General features: G+C 37.5%; 3 protein-coding genes across 3 annotated transcripts in view; 2 read left to right on the top strand and 1 right to left on the bottom strand.

The window, feature by feature from the left end:
- The window catches only part of LOC585554 (DNA-binding protein RFX6), a 33,957-nt gene extending 31,301 nt beyond the window's left edge, over positions 1–2,656 (top strand). The window contains exons 17-18 of the mRNA XM_785376.5: positions 85–396; positions 955–2,656. Of these exons, the coding sequence (XP_790469.2) occupies positions 85–396; positions 955–1,205 (563 nt within the window). The 3' untranslated portion in view covers positions 1,206–2,656. The remainder of the gene's footprint in view (positions 1–84; positions 397–954) is intronic.
- On the bottom strand, positions 2,398–11,847 carry LOC585534 (U11/U12 small nuclear ribonucleoprotein 35 kDa protein). Its single transcript, XM_785359.5, has 5 exons — positions 11,492–11,847; positions 7,298–7,445; positions 6,541–6,636; positions 4,673–4,886; positions 2,398–3,981 (listed from the first exon to the last, which is right to left on the bottom strand). The coding sequence occupies exons 2-5, from the start codon at positions 7,403–7,405 to the stop codon at positions 3,182–3,184; spliced, it is 1,218 nt and encodes a 405-aa protein (XP_790452.3). The 5' UTR covers positions 7,406–7,445; positions 11,492–11,847; the 3' UTR covers positions 2,398–3,181.
- Positions 11,848–11,871: 24 nt separating this feature from the next.
- Positions 11,872–18,817, top strand: LOC100893473. Its single transcript, XM_003728510.3, has 9 exons — positions 11,872–11,981; positions 12,897–13,376; positions 14,218–14,439; positions 14,919–15,005; positions 15,777–15,963; positions 16,608–16,747; positions 17,293–17,392; positions 17,700–17,803; positions 18,391–18,817. The coding sequence occupies exons 2-9, from the start codon at positions 12,902–12,904 to the stop codon at positions 18,582–18,584; spliced, it is 1,509 nt and encodes a 502-aa protein (XP_003728558.1). The 5' UTR covers positions 11,872–11,981; positions 12,897–12,901; the 3' UTR covers positions 18,585–18,817.
- The last annotated feature ends 1,907 nt before the right edge of the window (positions 18,818–20,724 follow it).

Here is a 20,724-nt window from a genome sequence, read left to right as displayed (position 1 = left end):
AGAAGAAATATGAACTGATAACATTATCTAGCATATTCACTTTAAATTATACCGTATGTTTTTTTCTCCTTTTCCACCGTGAAGCTTATTACCACCCGAACCAGACAGCGAGTCAAAACAAACCAATAGCAGCGGAAAGGGTCTCAGTCATCACCAGTAACTCATTTGCCAATCGCACCCGTCTGGAACATCAGACGAACCCTAATTCAGACAGCTACGCACAGGACATGCGACCCTTCGAGTACGCCAGCCAAAATGGCGGCCGTCATCCGCACGAGCACTTCAGCGACGAAGCGGACACATTGCGTATGCTGGAAGCGGCGTGCGGAGGAGAGCAGGGAAAGAACCCCGGACATCAGCACCAGAACAACTTCATCAACCCATCGGCATTCCAAGGTAAACCATGAACAGCGCCCTCTCAGTCTGTGGTCCATTGTTACTGCTTTCAGGTTTTGCTTCGACAGAGACACATGAAATCAATGAACTGGCTTACTAACATATCCAAATCTTATGCATACTTTTTAAATAGAGGTTCTACTTGACAACTCGAAAGCTTGTCCGATGCTTACCCGACATAGCATCAAGTAATACATGCAGACTGAAATTGGAGTTTGTATTGTATTCTTTGAGAACAGATTAATGGAATTAGCTCGTAACTAGGTCCCCAGGAAAGAAACATCCATACAATAATTGAATATGTTAGTAAATTGGTCTATCATCTCATATTTCATATCTCATAATTATATAGCGAGAAGGAATCATTATAACAAAAAAGTGCTTAATATCAGTAATTAGGAATTTTGTCTAGACAGTCTAGATAGGAATGGAATGCTCAATTAAAGTTTTCTGGAAGTGGCATATTTTGTTTTTAAAATAACAACGATACATGTAAACTGTTTGTCCAAAGATATATTCTTTATAATTTGTATATTATGTTGTTTGTTCCCTGAATAGAAACAACCCATCAGGACTACCCTATGGGCAACAATGGACTAGTCCCAAGTCAAAATGGCTCAAGTGTGACTTCAGATTCCTATGGACAGCCTGGGATCTACCATCCAGAGAATGGGGGAGCGACGCATGGATTATCACAGAGGGAGCACTTGGATAACAGTACCGTTTCTGCATTAGGAGCTTCTACCTCCCTCAGTGAAAATGCACATGGACCTCCTTTACCTTCCATTAATACAGTGTTCAGCCTTTGAGAGAGAGAGAGAGAGAGAGAGAGCAAAAGGGCGATTTGCTGTTTGGTCTACAACCAGTTGGTCTACTACCCAATTAGTCTATTCCCATTTACTTTCCACATGGTCTAACAATCATTTTTGTCTACTTATCATTGGTATAATGACTGTTTAGGGCTAATGACCAATTGGTCTAATCTCCAATAAGAATGCTTAAAATGTTTTCTTTTGCTCATTTAGTCTCATTTCCAGTGGGTCTAACTGCTAGTTTGTTCAATGCCATTTCTTTGCTACTATTCCCAAGGTCTAATATTCATTTTTAAAATTGATATTTATGATTTAACCATGTGGATAGTAGATGGGCTGAGTGTGGACCATATGGGAAAGACCAATTGGGTAGAAGATGAACCGGTTGTAGACCAAACAACACTAAACTAGAGAGAGAGAGAGAGAGAGAGAGAGGGAGGAAAAGAAAACAACATCCTGGTTTAAAGGTTGCTTAGAAGTAAAATGCAGAGGCATGAAAAGAAGTTTGTTGAAAACAAAACTGAATACTTTGTGATAGTTCTTGTAAATGCAGGTGTACGAAAACCAAAAAAAGGACATTACATGCTTTCACGGATGTGATGAATAGACATCAATATTTAATGAAATATCCTTGCCTAAATAGTGTTTGAACTATGAATACATTTAGAATATTGTTGTAGTTTTGTAGTCATTACTCCATATTAATATTTTCATGCTGGTCATGATAATAAAACCGTTACCCATTTATTCCAACTTCTTGTAAAATACAAACACCTTGTAGTTAATAGTTTTGTGTGGTGTGTGATCTTGTTATAGCTAGTCTTTCAAAGTTGATGTCTTTTGTACATATAAATGATATATATTTCAAATTAAATGAAAGACATTTCATGATATATGATGTCCCTCAATTTAAGATTAAACTACTCCTTTTGTTCTTTGAGTAAATATATGAAATTAAATTTGTGTGTAAAATGTTGGACTCACGCTATTACCTGTAACAACATGTACTGTATGTATTCCAATGTAAATAAATGTGTAATGATCAGGTCCCTCCTAGCTTTCAAGACTCAACAAAACAATGGATGTGTGCTATGCAATGTAATGTAACTTAAAAATCATTTTATCTTTTTTTAGTTGTTGTTAAAATCATTGACTGATAAATAAATAACACAAGGTACAAAAGCGGTTAATACCATACTTGTGTTTTATTAAACAAAAAACAGACATACGTATCAATCTTATAAAATAAAAATCACTTTATGCTCTTTCATCATTCATTATTGGAAGTTAATTTATTGAAAGATGACTTTCTTGATAATTGTATTAAGTAACCTGTAAAGTGAATCATAATTTCGTGCCAGAAAAGAAAGGACAATTATAAATAAATCTATCAAATATTTGATACAATGCTGGGCATTTTGTTAATCAATAAATAACTATGCTGCCAACATATGTTTCTGACTAATTTGTCTATTATGAGTGTATCATACTATTTATAGCTCAGACTATGATGCTAGCGCTGTAGCTCTGAACCAGAACCGGTTTCAAACGTGGGTTTTGAGCTCACACCATTTGTCCAAGTCCAAAGACAATTTTATTTGTGAAATGTTCACAATGACAATTATAAAATTACAATTAAAATTATGTATCTGTGATGGATAACTCAAACATTACACAATACACATAATATCTTGTTTCATTCATGCATTACAAAGGACCCTCTTTTGGAAATAGATTAACCATCTAAAGCCTCCTATAGATATGAGGTGGTAGACGCTGCACATTTCTTTAACACAGTGCTATGTGAATACGCATAGGACCTTCAATGCGAGCAGTTGCAATACATTTACACGTAAAAGAACCATGGCAGGGTTTTCTCTGCGGTGGATTACCAAGTTGTATCTCACTGAGCCCTTAGGAATGCTTTCTATTTTAACCAACTCGATGCTTTACCTTTACTCCACATCACAAACCTAGTTATCCCATCTTGAACTACATAGTTCTCTTTTTACATCTGCAATATATTGTTCCACTTCTCTCCCGTCATACACTTCTTCATCTATTCCCTCCTCATCTTCTCTTTCCTTATAGCTTCCCTTTCTTTCTTTCCTCTCTCCTTCCCTTTCTCTATCCCTCTCTTTCCTCCTATCCCTATATCTATCTCTATCCCTATCACTGTCTTTATATCTATCTCTTTCCCTCTCCCTGTATCTGTCCCTATCTTTTTCTCTATACCGATCTCCTAATCTTTCTCTGCTTTCATCCTTCCCTCTATCCCTTGCTCTATGATCTCTTTCTATGTCTCTATATCTACCCGTTCTTCTATCTCCATCTGTGCTGTACTCTCTATCTCTATCTTTTATTTCTCCATCTTCCGTGTCTGTATCTTTTTCTTTGCCTAACCCTCTCTCTCTATCCGTATCCTCTCTATCTCTATTCTCCCTACCTCTATCTCGTTCTATTCCTTTATCTCTGTCTCTGTCTATCCCTCTATCTCTGTCCCTTTCTATCCCTCTATCTCTGTCTCTATTCTCCCTGTCTCTATCTCTATTCTCCCTACCTCTGTCTCGTTCTATTTCTCTATCTTTATCTCTAATTCCGCTATCTCTGTCTCTGTCCACCCCTCTATCTCTGCTTCTGCCTATCCCTTCATCTCTGTCTCTTTCTATCCCTCTATCTCTAATTGCCTGTACTACGATAGGTTTCCTGAATGGTCGGTCCCTACCACCGAATCTCAGCTGACCGGATTCCTTCTTGCCTCCCAATCCACCACCTGCAAACAGAGAAAGGAGAAACAGGTAGAGAAAGAGAGATAGAGAGAAAGAGAGAGGGGGAGGGAGGGTTATAGACAAAGAGAGAGCGAGATACAGAAAGAGACAGAGAAGGAGACAGAGAGAAAGAGAGATAAAGAGGGAGAGAGAGAGAGAGAGAGAGAGGAAGAGAGAGAGAGAGAGAGAAAGAGTGTGAGAGAGAGAGGTATAGACAAAGAGACATACAGAGAACAGAGAGATAGCAAAACACAGACAGGGAGAGAGAGAGAGAGAGATAGAGAGAGAGAGAAAGAGAGAGAGAGAAAGAAAGAGAGATTGCTTAATGCATATACATTATATTGTAAAATCACAAACGTTCATCAATGAACAGATAAGTAGTGATTTTTGTGAGTGGTTATAAATTGCGAAATTTTAACGCACCAATTAATTAGAAAATAATGAAAGACACAACTGCCACAACACCAACATAAATAAAAATAACTGTGGATAAACAGGACATACAGGTATATTTATATCACACATTGCAAAGTTTCACATCAATTTAGTTCCTGGAGTTAAAGTTTTTTCACAAGACACAACACTGACATAAAAAAATCGCTGTGGATAATACAGAGGACATATAACACGTACGTGTATCACAAACGTTTCACTTAAATGAAGTTTCTGGCATGAGGGTTTGTTCACGCTACCTACCCAGCCTCCTGGGGATCCAACCATCCAACGTATGTTCACACTCCCAGTCCACAAAGACGATGTGTTCCTCGATCACGCTCTGATCTGCCTCTGCCCTCGCGCGTCTTGCTGATCGTTCCTCTTCAAACTCAATGAATGCATACTGCTTGGAGAAGCCTGTCACGACGTCACGGATGAGATTCACTTGCTTGATGTCGCCATACTTTGAAAATGTCTGCAATTAAGATAAATAATAAAAAGGATATCTGAATTAAAGCCTATCTGCACTAGTTTGGCCAGAAGGGATTAGACCTCCATGCATGGTCAATGGCAGGTGGTTACCTCATCATATCAGCTCTCAATTAACATAAGAAAAAGGGGAACTTGGGGGACCAACAGGTACCGCTTAGGCAATGTTTGCTATACAGAGGGGGCAAGTAGCTACAAGTAGTGCCGTCCCGCTTTAAAGGTAAAGACCAGTTGTCACTGTCCATGTGTATTATATGATTTGTAGTACTAATGATTTGCCTCATAATTTGTAAACACTAGGGTCCTGTTTCATCAAAACTTGTTATCAATTACAAGTGATAAAATTCTATGACAAATTTGCTGTCAGACAATCAAACACCATGATTTCAGTAACTTATAAAAGTAATTGTTACTTGTTATTATTAACAAGTTTTATGGAACAGGGCCCAGATTTGGTTTAATGATAATGTGTGTACAGGCCCCTCAGGCAGCAAAGATCCGATGCCCAGAAAATACTCCCGCTTGCCTTCATATCTCAAGGGTGAGGGTAATTTATAATGATGAAAAATCCCTTATGGCGGTATGGTTCGAGGCCAGTTCTTTATGCAAGACCTCTGTTAAAGCTACAGATGTCTCCACAGTTAGCTGCACATACATGTAGTTCTTTGTAGGCCTTTATTCAGACACTGCATATACACCTGCACATCACCTACATCAGTACGAGAATACACCCGGTAGTGGCATGTACTTATAGCGAAGAAGAAAAATTATTGAAGTCCACCCTTGGTGATTGACCACACTTTGTGTTGGGTAACCACCTGAATGGTTTTAGATTTCCCATGAGCACCAACTACTATGAACCTTTAAACATTGACTCACCATGGTCTTTATTAGTCCTTTAGCAAGACATTAATCTACGATAGACTCACTCAACCAAGGTGAGGTTAATGGGCAGGAATGAATTCCTCGAGGTGCTAGAGTACCATAATGACAGCCATGTTAAAGCTGGGGTAATAATTATGGAGCTCCTGGGGAGTGTTTCACAAAGATCCTAAGTTGAACTTATCTCTAAGTTGGACCCAAACATTATGGAGAGCCATTAGTAGCCTTAAAATATAAACAAATAAAAAGCAAAAATTGAAGTATTTTAGACTTTTTTATAAATTCCACATCAAGAATATGAAATCTCCCATCCTAATAGAAAATATGAATGATTTGAATCAACATTTTATGACTTTTAAAGTCAAACTTAGAGTTAAGTTCTACTTAGCATCTTTGTGAAACACCCCCCAGGATCGAGTGTCAAGTCTGACAGGCATGAGCACTATACAAGAACCCACTATTACCGGTATTGTTGTTATAATGATTATTACAGTAAGTTTGTTTGCAGTAAATTGGTGACTCCTGTATGACCTTTAGTCTGTAAGCCTATAGAAAATGTACAAAACAAAGGAATTTGTATAAAAGATCATAGGATTCAGTTGAAACAAAAAGAGTGAACAGACTAACAAAAATAAAAATATAGAGACAAATTTTTGAAGAGGTGACATGATAGCAGGCTACCAATCATCAGTGCACACTCACGATAAGCCCCGCCCAGTTACATGATTTTTGTAGTCCGTAAAGGGGGTAGCATTTACCTTGCGTAGGGTCTTCTCTGTCGTCTCAGGGTTGAGCCTAGCCACAAAGAGGGTCAAGTGCGGGTCATTGTCAACAGAGGGCGGTACATAACTGGCCTGAAATGAGAAATGTATGAAATGCAAAATGTAACCTAATATCAGAATATGCTCTTTTGAATATTTGTTATCAAGATAGCTTCCTAATATTGCACTACAACATGCATGAAATCCTCCAGATCTTATTCCTATCCTTTCACATCTCAATTTTACTTTTTCTCTTTCTTTGTTTACATTTTATTAACAATTATCATTCTTTTCCCCACTCTCTTCTTCCTCCTCTCTGACCCCCTCTCTCTCTCTTTTCTCTAGCTCTTTTTTTATCTCTGTCCAGCTCTCCCCAGCTCTCACTAACTTTCAAACACTTCTCCTTCTTTTGTTTGAGGTATGATGTTGAAACTAAATTATTATGCACAAAAAGTGGAATCTAAGAAATCACTCAGAAGCCCTACCAGTACCAGAAAGGAAAAAGTCTCCAATCTAGTATCACAGATGAGCATAACCTATAAACATTCCCGTTTCACACAGTGCAGAGTGGCATATTTGTTATGCTTAAGAAAAAAAGAAGAAATAAATGTTCCATTACCAGATATTAAACTTGTCCCTATATATCCTTTCACAAATTTATATTTAAAGACGTCTCTATAAAGCACAAAGGGCAATAACTAATGCTTTTACGCAGTTACTTTTGGCTGTGAACAGACATGAATAGAAGATTTACCTTGATGGCTCTCTCTACAGCCCTGTCATGTGGTCTGGTATCAGTCCCATCTATAGAACCTGCTGTTAGTGGGTGATACACACGAGCTATGGGATGCCAAGACTCCATGCTGATGACTCATCAAATTTCTCGATAGTGGAGGAAACTCCTACAAGATTCAAAATACAAATTAGATAAGGCTTTACTTTTAAAGGCACACTGTCCTACTTGTAGCTACTTGCTCCCTCTATATAGAAAACTTCCCAAATCGGTGCCTGTTGGTCCCCCATGATCCTCTTTTTCTTATGTTAAATGAGAGCTAAGTTAATGAGATAGCCACCTATCACAGTGACCTCGCTGGCTCGATGGGTGGTCTAATCCCTTCTGGCTGAAGTAGTAAAGCCTGCCTTTAAAAAGAAGAAAATGTATGATGGCCTACATGTACATGTACATGTACATGTACATGTACATGTATTTCAGTAACAGTCAACAAATTTATAGCAATTTAATGTTGTTGTTGCCTTTATAAATATTATATTCTTTTTAAAAAATGAGATGTTATACATGCTTGTGTGATGGGCACTGTAAGATCAAATGAGTAAAAAGTGGAATATGTGTAAAAGATGACAATACCTGTCTTGAATGGCTATACAGTATTTTGAGTACTGCGGTAATTCGATTGCATTGTGAAAGAAAAGGTGTGGAATGGATCAGAAAAGTTGATCATATAGCATGTAAGTAATGGTGAGTAATGCAAGGTTCTAGAGTCATCAAAATCATCATAAATTTGGCAGAGTCTTGGTAAAGTAACAATCACTTACACAGATAGATGTATATGGGACAACACACATGGTGTCGGGGCTAGTACTACCCTGATTTCCTTATCTTTCTATATATGATCATTACTCAGCCAGTATACATTTTCTTCCAAAATTGTTTGGCACATGACATTTATTTGTAATCTTGAACATTCAGTGTAAGTTTCGTTAGATTCTGTGAGAATTCATTTTCTTTTTTTACCAGAACTCAACCCATAGGAAAGAAATGAGCCTGCCGCATACTCCTGCGGCAGACTTGCCGCAGATCTGCAGCAGACCTGCCGCAGACAGTCATCTTTTTCACATGCAAATTAGTTTTGCCGCAGACTTGCCGCAGACTTGCCGCATACTCTTTCAGTATGATGAAGAGTCTGCGGCAGGTCTGCCGCAGACTTGCCGCATACTCTTTCAGTATGATGAAGAGTCTGCGACAGGTCTGCCGCAGACTTGCTGCAGACTTGCTGCAGACTTGCCGCATACTCTTTCAGTATGATGAAGAGTCTGCGGCAGGTCTGCCGCAGACTTGCTGCAGACCTGCCGCATACTCTTTCAGTATGATGAAGAGTCTGCGGCAGGTCTGCCGCAGACTTGCCGCATACTCTTTCAGTATGATGAAGAGTCTGCGGCAGGTCTGCCGCAGACTTGCTGCAGACTTGCCGCATACTCTTTCAGTATGATGAAGAGTCTGCGGCAGGTCTGCCGCAAGTCTGCGGCAGAGTCTGTGGCAGACCTGCCGCAGACTCTTCGTCATGAATATTCATATCTCGTATAGACCTGCTGCAGACCTGCCGCATACTCTTTCATATCCAGTACGTGGCAATAAAGTATGCATGTAGAAGAACCAGTGATAAACTGATTGATACTTCATAATCGATATTGGCAATATCGATATTACCAATTAGGTAATACCAATATATATCGATATTACCAACTAGGTATATTCTATTCTCAATTGTATTAACTTCATCACATTGATCATTTGAAGTGTATTCAAGAGTAACATTTAAAGTGACACAGGCTCGTACACATATATATACTAAATATGTATATTGTTTCTTGGTTAGTAATCATAGTTTTTTGGTTAGTAATCAATATATCTATTGCTTAAACGTGAATGTAATTGTAACATGATCAGACAAAATAATCTATTGGTTAATAATGGCAAAAGGAAAATAGAAATCACAAAAATGATGTGCATTGTCTTAATTTGCTTAACAAATCATGATAAATGTATTTTTCTGTCACACGTGTAAAGTAATAATGAATATGCATGAGATGATTGGTTTCAATTGGCCCTATTAGACTTTAATGGGATTTCCTGTGGCAGACCTGCCGCAGACTGTTCCTGTGGCGTACTGGTATGCGGCAAGTCTGGAGCAAAGTTTCGCCCTGCCGCAGATCTGCCGCAGACTGTTCCTGTGGCATACTAGTATGCGGCAAGTCTGGAGCAAAGTTTCATCCTGCCGCAGATCTGCCGCAGACTGTTCCTGTGGCATACTAGTATGCGGCAAGTCTGCAGCAAAGTTTCATCCTGCCGCAGATCCGCCGCAGACTGTTCCTGTGGCATACTAGTATGCGGCAAGTCTGCAGCAAAATTTCATCCTGCCGCAGATCTGCCGCAGACTGTTCCTGTGGCATACTAGTATGCGGCAAGTCTGCAGCAAAATTTCATCCTACCGCAGATCTGCCGCAGACTGTTCCTGTGGCATACTAGTATGCGGCAAGTCTGGAGCAAAGTTTCATCCTGCCGCAGATCTGCCGCAGACTGTTCCTGTGGCATACTAGTATGCGGCAAGTCTGCAGCAAAATTTCATCCTGCCGCAGATCTGCCGCAGACTGTTCCTGTGGCATACTGGTATGCGGCAAGTCTGCAGCAAAGTTTCTTTCTGCCGCATACTTCAGCATACTCTTTGCCGCAGACTTTTAGTCTGCGGCAGGTCTGCGGCAGATCTGCGGCAGGTCTGCGGCAGGTCTGCGGCATACTTTTCACTTTCCTATGGGAAGTTTATCTTTAAGCTTGCACAAAGAGAAGTTTGGTATGATACCTTATAACATTCTGTCTTGTTGTTATCAAAGACATATATATATCTAGGTTTGTTCCTTCATTGAAAGGACTTTGTTATGAAGGGAGACTACGTAGACTGACGTTGCTTTTGCTGGTATAGGTTAGCTCGTGGTCACATGATTCAGACTTTTAAATCGCTCAAAATTTATGGTTCTAATGTGACTTCTCTCTTTGGCCTGAATTCACAAAGGAGGTTTAATTTTAACCCATGGTTTAAACCCTCATTTACATAACCCATGGTTTAAAATTAGTGCAAATTATGGGTATCTTGCCTTGCGCGCATCTAATATTGGACCTCTGACTGTGTCACGTTTATTTTGCGCTAATTTGAGAGTTTTAGACCATGGGTTATGTACATGAAAATAGAGATTTAAACCATGGGTTAAATTTAAACCTCCTTTGTGAATTTGGGCATTTGAGGTCAGTAACACTAGCACTATAGTGGTAACAGATTTCATCTGACTTAAAGCGCAGAGCAGACAAAAGTACTTGTATTAATCATTAACTTCTTCTCTATGAGAACAGTTTGTGGAATTGAACAGCCTTCCAAACCAAGTTGTGGAGGCTGATTCTGTTTTTCAGTTCGAAAATAGGCTGAATAGGCTTTGCTAAAATGCTGAATTCAAGTACGAAATACAGAGCAGCTCCCCCACAACAAAAACAACTTGTTCGGATCTTTGGATTAATTGTCAGCATCTGGACCTGATCTGATTTTTTTGTTTGTTTCTGAAAAACTTATGATAATCTGAAGATGGATATGATTGAACTAGGCTTTGGCATCCCCCCCCCCCCAAAAAAAAAATATATATATATACCGGGGGGGTATATAAATAAATAAATAAAAAGTACAGTAGGTCTAGATCTAATAAATAATTCATAAGATTTTTTTTTAAACTGTGAGTAAATTGGAAACTGACTGAAGTTTATATAAATTTTAAACTTATTTGGGAAAGAAGATTGCGTTTCATAGACCTTATGTGTATAAATATTTAACTAAATTCCTAAAAATTTCTTGAAACTTCACTGTTGTAATAATGGTTTATGAAAGCAGACTAGGTTTTCAATCTTTTATCGTTCATCCTGTTCCATAAACTATACCTCAAATTCAAAATTGGAAAAGAAAGACAACCCAATTTTTTTATATTCAAGACAAAATAATACCGTAATAAAAAATTACACAAAACAAAGCACTGCAAAATAAATAACTCCTATTCCTAACATCAACAAAAACAAAAGAAACAATGCGTAATCTTCATTCCATGAAGCCTGCACTTTTCAGGATAAAGAAAAAGACAGTTACTAGATTATATATGACAGTGTGAGTGTACTTGCTTGATATGTGTGTGGCGCCAACAGCCACTGCAACAGCCACTGCTGAGCTGCAGAGCAAAGAGACGGCAGGGGCTACTGTTGGTACGCCGGTAGAATAGGCGTCTATCCTTCCTCCAATCCGCTCAACTCTAGGGAGTCGAGTGCAATTCAAGAAGTTGACAACAAGCTAGCTAAAGTAAACTGCCTTCATCTCCAAGACCCTGGCCTGATTCGAGTAAGACGTGGAAAACACTATCATCCACATTTCCCAACTAAATGTATAAGGTCGTAATAAACGTTAGACCATTACAAGAATGAAGTAGAAATGTTATGAAAGTCAAACTCAAAGATCCATGCACCTCCTCGGGCTTACTTACGAAGGGAAAGCACCTTTTTCTGGCCAGGTCAAAGGTCAAATCCACGGACGCCAAAACAAGGATTTTGCGCCGGGGAGATTTGTGATTGGACTGCTTGAGCTTTTGTTTTAGACTGTTTGGAGAACACATTCGAGGTGATTATCGCACAAATTTCATACATTTGATAATTAACTAGCAATTCATGTGAAATGTGAAGGATTTTACTAAACAGTCAATGTAAGCCTCGATAAGACTAAGATTAAGAGCAATAAATTACTGTGCAGTGCAGTGGCATACTGCAGGAGCATCTGTACGAAGCCCGCGCCCGCGAGTCTGGCCAGCTAGTGCGCCAGGCCCCAGGCCAGGCCCCAGGCCAGACTACTACTACTAGTACTTAGTACTAGACCCAGCTGACTATACTGTTATTTATATACTTGAGTCAAGTATAATACTTCTATGATGGATACATATGGATTCTTCTGAAGTGAAGGGCCCATGTCGGCTAAGCTAGGTGCCATCAACTTATGAAAATGAGGCTGAGATCGGATGAACGATCTGCGCATGCGCTAATGTAGACCTACATCATGTAAGCCTAAGGCTAAGCTAAAGTTCTCTGTGCCTGGCTAGGAAGGACAATATTTAAATTGAATATTGGGAAATTATAATTATGATGTCTGAACATCACTGAAATGATATTGCATTCTGTTGTTACCATGGTTTCTGTTAGCATAGAATGTGCTGATTTTAGGGAAAAAGTGGGACAGATTGTGGGGTAGATTTGGACATCTCATAACTGCGAGGGGATCAGAGTTGATTTTTATCTTATGTTTGGAAAGAGAAAATTATTGGATGCATGCTTTGTGTTAGAATCCAAAGGCAACGCAACAGTATCAACTTTATTTTTGCTTACGGACATAGACTCTACTGTATAGTCAGACTCCGTGTACAGTGCCTTATCGTTTATTTCTTTACTTCAAACATTTCTCACAAACATGCACATCATTTCAGATTAATGTACCGGTATGATTAATTACTTTAATCCAGTTTTTTTTATTGGTCCTCATTGACAGAATCCATGATGTCAGAACCTGTGAATCCCGCAGATGATACAGACCACACCCCCCTCAGCACACCCCAACCAGGACCTGGTGGGGATACAGGAGGTCAAAGGTCGGGCATGGTACCAGACACAAAAGATGGAATTCTCGACTCACAACCAGCTTTAGATGCTCAGGGTGAGAAGGAAGACCCTGATACTCCTGTGGGTGATGTCGAGATTGAAAACAAGAAGAGCTCAGATGGTAGTGTTGGAGAGAAACAGGATAACGAGGGAATAAATGAGGATGAAACGCATCACCAGAAAGAAGGAACTCCAGATGGAGAGAAGGGAATGACTGCAGTCCCTGATGACGGGGAGCGGGATACCGATCGAAGCCCTGATGCTGGGGCTGGTAACGTGACAAGATCTACAGCAGGAGCGGATGGATCAGATCATGATGTATCGCAGACCACAGAAGCGACTAAAACAGAGATTCAGTCAGAGAAAAATGGTATGTTAATACAGTTAATCCTAAAAAAGATTACTGTCTATTTGTGTCAGTCAGCTGCTATATAGACCCTATGTTGACTTTAACAATGAACACGGTCTGTAATGAAGAAAATAGAGGATGATAATCTTGATTTGAAGTAATCCTGTAAAAGCTGTACAGAAAGACTGTGCAAGGGATCGAGACAAGAGAAGTAGTCTGTACATGTATGGGCAGGTGGCCTTTGTGTACAGGTTCCTTTAATGTGGACTTCAATTGGGAACCCAAATTTTTCAACTTTATCTTTAGACACCAATTTATATTCAAAAGTTGAATCATATTTCATTTTGACTTTCCAAGTTTTGCTTTAAGACTTCTCGACACACTATTGGATTGGAATATTGCCATTGATTGATAAATTGATCTTTTCAATCCTCTAAATTTCACTGCACGTAGCTCAAATTTTTAATGTATAATAATAATGATATTGACTTTCTTTTGTGGTATATCAGATATATTATATTCAGCTTGCAAATATAACTGATATACCACTCAAGGGCAGCCAATATTATATAATTATTTTTAATCTCTCTTTGTATTTAACTTCAACTTAAGAAAACCAGCAAAGACTGCTGCTTTGAATGTCATGTAGTCACTTTTGTCTTGCTATAGATTTTTTACTAATTCATTGCAATCATGATTCTGGACCTCTAGGAAGAGCAGAGCCATTTCAATGATGGCTCTGAATAGAGCATTCCAGCCGGTTTTTTTTTCTTGATTTCTATTATATTTGTAAATTGTATGTATGAATTGTTATACAGAAAATAAAAACAAAACAAAACTTCTTTCCCCATAATTCATCCAGATAACATCCAAGCCCTGCTGGATCGTGAACTTCATTACCTGATGCGACCTGAGAGGTCAAATCTCTACCGTGAGGGGTCGAGACGACAAGAGGAAGGTCATTTGGAGGGAGCCCTCGCGTGTTATCTTGGAGCCATCACAGGGTTGTCCGAGGGGTCAACCTTTGAGGAGCTGCCAAGGTGTCTTCATGCTGTTGCTGATATCTATTTTGAGCACAAGGAATGTATCCTTTATTAAGAATAATGATTATTCATAAATTGTGCACTTAGTGCTACAATCTAATATGATAACAATTCTTCTGTTTTTGTCTTTTAAAAGATACTTTGACCCTTTTGCAACCAACATCAAATTCTGTAGAACTTTGCAGGAATTATGAATATGTCATGTATGTCCTATCTGTGAAATTTAAACGTTAGCAGAGTCCTAATATTCAAATTATGCAAGGAAACCCATTTACTCGCTAGACTTCACTGTCAGACACTATTGAGTGACTGACTGACTTTTTTCTTTCTTTTAGTAAAATATACATAAAATGAGCTCTAACAGGTACATGATCATTTGTCTACATCAAGAACCCACTACTTGTAATGGCCAAATTCAACTGATTGAATCTTTGTGCAGCACAAAACATACACTTGGTAGACAGGAGCATTTTTTTCACTCCATGATAACTGTTTTTTTTCCTTAATAGCGATTTTTCAGATGAGAAAGCTGTTTATTTCATCCAAGCAGAGAAGATGTATTATGAAACTGCTCTGATTGATATAGTTAGTGTACAGAAAGACTCAGGTAAGTACTGATAAACAGAGACTGGTAAAATGGCTAGAAATTGTACTCGCATATTAAATGAAAATGGAAATGATGATAAATGTATGATGAATACAGAGACGCCAATTTCAAAGATCGCCAATTTGTGACATTTTCATTTTTCGGCGCGCATGCGCGCGTGCGAGGGTATAACACACGTATAAGGTATAGCATTTTTTTAAAATCTAGCGCGCGCACCGTGCGTGAGAGCATTTCCAGACCCTCGAAATGCGTGATGTCACGCCTAATGCGTGACACTTATTTTATTATTTTTTAACATGCATACCTGAGTAAGCATTCTAATTAGGTTTGAAAACATTATATATTAAGGATAAGTAATTTATAAAAGCTGTTATTAATTTTCTGGTTTCACAAGTCATTGAAGTTCATTTTTTTTTGGAAACCATTTTCTGTGCATCCCTTCATGCTATTTTTCACAATCTCTCACTTTTTTTCTCTCTCTCTTCCTATCTCTGTCTATCTCTCTCTCTCTCTCTCTCTCTCTCAGTCTCGTGCTGTCTTTCTCTCTCTCTCTCTCTTTCTCTGTTGTCAGCCTATCAATGTTTTTATATCTCCTTTAGTTTAGTCTCCACAGTTTTCTCTACTTGTCCATCATGTCCTTATTAAGGCCAAATCTGAACTATATGTATGTTGTACATGTACATGTATATGGTTCCATCCCTCCCTCCCTTTTTTCATTTTCATGTCTCCTATAGATATTGTCAGTTTCTGTATTCTGTTTAATCCTCGCAGGCTCTAAAGCTGAGAGGAAGCCAAGCAAAGGGGAGGGCGAGGAACAGCATGATGAACAACTCGATGAAGAGCCTGGTGAGGAGTCTAGCCATGATAAGAGTGATGACCTAGATGATGACCTTTCACCTGATGCTAAGAAAGGTCAAGAGATGGAGAACTTGGCTAGACTGTGCCTCAAGGAGGGAAAGTAAGTTTATCGTTTGGAATTCATAAGTCTTTTTCTGTTGTTCCTCTTCTCATTCGTCTTCTTTATTCTTCTTCCTCTTTTCTTTATCGTCTTTAAAATATTTTTCCTTTCTCTTAAAAAAAAATCATTCTTCTCCATTGTCCCCTGCTTTCTCTTTCATTTTTTCTCTTCTATTCCTTATTTTTCTTTCTTGTCTTCTTCTCCCTTTTATTCGTTTTCTCCTTCTTCTTTTTCTCTTTATTATTCTCCTTCTCTTTCTTCTCCTTCTCCTCCTCCTCCTCCTTCTCCCCCTCCTTGTTCCTCTTCTTCTTCTTCTCTTTCTTTTCTTGTTATCCAATTTATTCTTTTTCTGTTATTTTTTTCTGTTCTGTTCTTTTTTCATATTCTTATTTTTTGAAAAACACAGTTTTGTTTTTACTATCTCTTCCTTCTCTTTTCTCCTTCTTCTTTTAATTCAACTTTATTCATCTTTATTCATCCTATTCTTTCTTTCTGAGAATGCATTTGAAATGGGGCTTGAACATAACATACAGGTTTGTATAATATACTGTCGATAGTGAGAATTGTTTGAGACATTGTGCTGTCTGGGTGCACATGTGACTCAAGGTGGGTTTCACTTTATTTTTTGAATTTTGTTCTTTTAGGTTGCAGCTTGCTCTAGACTACTGTGGGAAAGCGACCAAGATGTATCAAACTGTTTATGGAGAGGACCATCCCGTTACCATAGCATCACTGGATCTCTTCACTGTTATCTATGCTGATGTGGGCAAGAAACTCTATTCAGGTGAGAACGGTATCCTATCTCATGTTATACTTCTGTGTATTTGTTATTATATTGTAAGAAGATGTGTATCCAATCTGACTCTAATGTAGGAAAGATCTCTATTGAGGTGAGATTGGTAACAAGTCTAATATGTTAATCTTTGTTTTACAAGTTGGTATATTGTGAGAAGAAATGTATCCAATCTCTTGTTATTTGAAGAAGGTAAAGAAATCTATTGAGGTGAAAACGGTATCCCATCTCATACACTCATTTGTGTGTTACTAATTTTTGTATTACAACAAAATATGAATCAAGTCTCATAAAAAATAAAAAAAATTATGGTTAAAAATAATAGATTACTCTAAGTCATCATCATCATCATCATTATTTTTGTGAGTAGTAGTACATGTAGTAGTCATAGCATAACTTGATATTTCTTTTATTCTCTCTCTCTCTCTCTCTCTCTCTCTTTCTCTCTTCATTTTCCTCTCTTCTCCTCTCTTTCTCTCTCCTGCTCTCTCTCAATTCTCCTTCTCTCTCTCTCTTTCTCTGTTGTTAAACCACAGATGCTATGCAGAAATTTGAGAAGGAGGAGGAGGCATTGAAGACCGAGAGGTCACATGACACCGTGTCACCTGACAGCACTGCACCAGAGCTGAGGCAAAGGTGAGTGTGATTTGAAATCAAGTCAGAGATGTACAGGTGTAGTCCTACCACGGGCATCTAGATAAAACGTTTTACACTTGCCTATGAAATACACTTGAAACTTGCTGAGAAAACATATATCTAATGCAAAATTCATACCACAATTATTCACAAATGATGATTTTGGTGTTGTTGTCAAGGCTAATGTGGCCTCAATTTCAAGCCTGCTTATTTCTCAAAACTGGCTTATGTCCAACATCCTTATCTGCATATTTTCATAATTTTTGTTTTGTTTGTTGTTGTTTTTATTTTGTATATCAACAAATAGATTTACCAATAATAATGGCAAAGACCTGAATGGTGTAGATGAAGGGACAAATGAAGCAATGATACATCAAGGAGAATTGGAACCAACTTCTTTAGAGGAACGTGGTAAGTGATTTATACCCCAATAATCTTCTACCTTTTTCCTCCTGTATTTTTCTTTCTCTTCCCTCGTTATATTCTGTTGTATTTTGTTTTATCCTATACTTCTTTTCTCCAGGCTCATTTTTTTGTATGTTTTTCTCTTCATTTTTTAATTTTCTTTAAAAGAAATAATCCAAACATAAACAATTATTTATCAATTTCTGCATGGATCATCAGATTACATGGCATGATCAACAAGAGATTATACAAACAATAGCAGTAGACTTTAAAAAGTCAGTGGAGAAACACGCAAAGGTTTGACAATATAAGTCTAAGACTTGAAATGTTATTACACCTATACCATTCAATTTATAATATATATTTAAACAAAATGTTTTTATTGTTATTTCTGAAATATTAGAGTAAAAGCAACAATATAATATATAATATTCAATTAATAATATATTCTTCTAGTGATACAAAACAAACATATTAAACATTATTAGACATTTATACTAAATACTAACGACAGTAGCAACAAATAACGAATTAACTAACTACGTATATGTTACAATCAATAGGAATAACTTTATCCCCGTTTCCATTTCCAGATGACTGGGTCATGACAGTGCTTCTGATGTTGATCTTCTTCTTAGCAACCGTTTTCATCGTCATAGTGATATCATCCATCTATTGCTACAACAACAACAGGGCGGGCTACTGCGCACAAACGAGGGGTGATATCAATTACTGGTATATGTATGCCAGGCAAGTGATTCACAATGTGAGGACAAGTTTCAGATAGATTTGGACATTAATTGAAGAAAAAATAGAAATTAAGTGTTTATTATCGATTTGGAAATTCATTTTTCACTGTTGAAATTTTACAGATCAATTAATTACAAAAACAAATAATCATAATAATAGACAGTTACAGTTATGGTAAAATAATATTCAAAGCAGCTTTAGTTTGGTGAGTTACATGAAATCAGTTTTGTATGATGAGGATGCAGACAGAGAGAGTGAGAAAGAGAGAAAGAGAGAGAAAGAGAGAGAGAGAGAGAAAGAGAGAGAAAGAAAGAGAGAGAGAGAGAAAGAGAGAGAGAGAAAGAGAGAGAGAGAGAGAAAGAGAGAGAAAGAAAGAGAGAGAGAGAGAAAGAGAGAGAAAGAAAGAGAGAGAGAGAGAAAGAGAGAGAGAGAGAGAGAAAGAGAGAGAAAGAGAGAGAAAGAGAGAGAGAGAAAGAGAGAGAGAGAAAGAGAGAGAAAGAGAGAAAGAAAGAGAGAGAGAGAGAGAGAGAGTGAGAGTAGAAGAGGACCAAAGGTAGAGGAGGTGGGTGGAGCAGTGAAGAAAAGATAGAAAGAGAGAAAGTCACTATCAGATCGTAGATGAAAATAAACAGGGAAAAAAGAATACAATGTCATAGTAAACAATCAGAGTGAGAACTGTAATGGCCTTTGACAATTTTGTCATTGTAATTGACATTGTAATTGACATTGTAATTGACATTGTAATTGACATTGTAATTGACATTGTAATTGACATCAACATTGCCAATGCTATACATATAACTACAGCTAGGACAGAATACTGTGCATTCACAAGGGATGATAATGATATCAATTACTGGTATATGATTGCCATGCAGGCAGATAATTCATAATGTGAGGATATGTTTCAGATAGATATGGACATTGACATAATCTTTCATGTTATCCGAGTGTCATTTTCAAAATGTCATTGACTTTGTATTTATAATCCTTAGGCCTGTAAACACCTTGAATGTTGAGAATTATTATGGTAGGTCACAACAATTATAGTTTCTTTTACCGGTATAGTGCATGTATACTATATTATTTCCGTCCATACCACGAGTCCATTGTCCGTCCAAGCGTTTCTTATTTAATGAATTATCAATTCATGTGTGATATGTAAGCCAAAGTATATAAATAGTAATCACTTGTAAGTTATGATAAGAAATGATTAGATGTGATGATCGCAAACTTATTGTTATTACACAAGTTGTTCTTGTAGTTTAGATAAGTTTATGTAGAATTGATTGAAAGGAATAAATGTGTTGATTTGTATAGAATGAACTGAAATACTGTAGCCCATATTAAATACTTAAACGGAAACCTAATTCAAATCAAAAGTAAAGCATGGTTTGGTGTTTGGTACACTTAAACATTTTTTCTCCATTACTTTTTGTTTGTTTGTAATACAGTAGTTATCCTTTGAATTGTTAGTCTACATCTCAGATCCATGCAGACTTGTTGATTATCTCCATTTTTTGTTTAAGATAAATTTAATTTTTTTTTAGGATAGAAATAAATTATGTTTTTGTTGTACATACATTTGATATTTTTCTTGAAGCTACCACTTTCGATAGCTAAAGGTGCTTGTGCTTGTAGATCTTTGATTGAAATGTAGTTGTGTGCTCGTGCATTCGATTGTTGATAGTTTGTATCTGACTAAGAAAGTTTGTGTATAGTGACCAGGGTAATGAAGGCTAGAAGTCGTCTCTGAGGGACTTGGTAATATCATAAGGATTAATACTGTACCAAAATGCACATATCACATGTTGTTAAAGGTACTATGTCCCATTTGCAGGCCAAAAAAATGAAAAAGTTAAATTCCAACTGCATTTGAAAGATAATACTAATTTAGAACTTCCATAAAAAAGGTGGGGCTTGAAAATGTCTTCAAGTGGGAAAATAACGACTATTAGTTGTCAAATAGACTTTAGGGCTATAGAGCCCAAAAGTAATAGTCTTGATTTTCAGACAATTGTACCGAATTGTCATACGTTTTATGCTGCGCAAAAATTCAATCAGTTTAATCTTGGCCATCACAAGAAGTGGGTTATTGATGTAGACAAATGCTCATGTACCCTTTACAACTCTTTTCATGTATGTTATTACCAAAGAAGAAAAAAGCCAGTCACTCA

This window comes from Strongylocentrotus purpuratus, unplaced genomic scaffold (assembly GCF_000002235.5).
Source record: "Strongylocentrotus purpuratus isolate Spur 01 unplaced genomic scaffold, Spur_5.0 spur5_scaffold_20, whole genome shotgun sequence".
Lineage (NCBI taxonomy): Eukaryota > Metazoa > Echinodermata > Echinoidea > Camarodonta > Strongylocentrotidae > Strongylocentrotus > Strongylocentrotus purpuratus.
This window is presented reverse-complemented; position numbering and strand designations above follow the sequence as displayed.

Coding starts and splice junctions, on each gene's coding strand:
- LOC585534 (XM_785359.5), bottom strand. CDS start 7,405: ATGGAGTCTTGGCATCCCATAGCTCGTGTGTATCACCCACTAACAGCA. Junction 6,637..7,297: donor CTGTAGAGAGAGCCATCAAG/GTAAATCTTCTA, acceptor TTCTCATTTCAG/GCCAGTTATGTACCGCCCTC. Junction 4,887..6,540: donor CAGAGAAGACCCTACGCAAG/GTAAATGCTACC, acceptor TCTTAATTGCAG/ACATTTTCAAAGTATGGCGA.
- LOC100893473 (XM_003728510.3), top strand. CDS start 12,902: ATGATGTCAGAACCTGTGAATCCCGCAGATGATACAGACCACACCCCC. Junction 15,006..15,776: donor TAGTGTACAGAAAGACTCAG/GTAAGTACTGAT, acceptor TAATCCTCGCAG/GCTCTAAAGCTGAGAGGAAG. Junction 16,748..17,292: donor GGGCAAGAAACTCTATTCAG/GTGAGAACGGTA, acceptor GTTAAACCACAG/ATGCTATGCAGAAATTTGAG.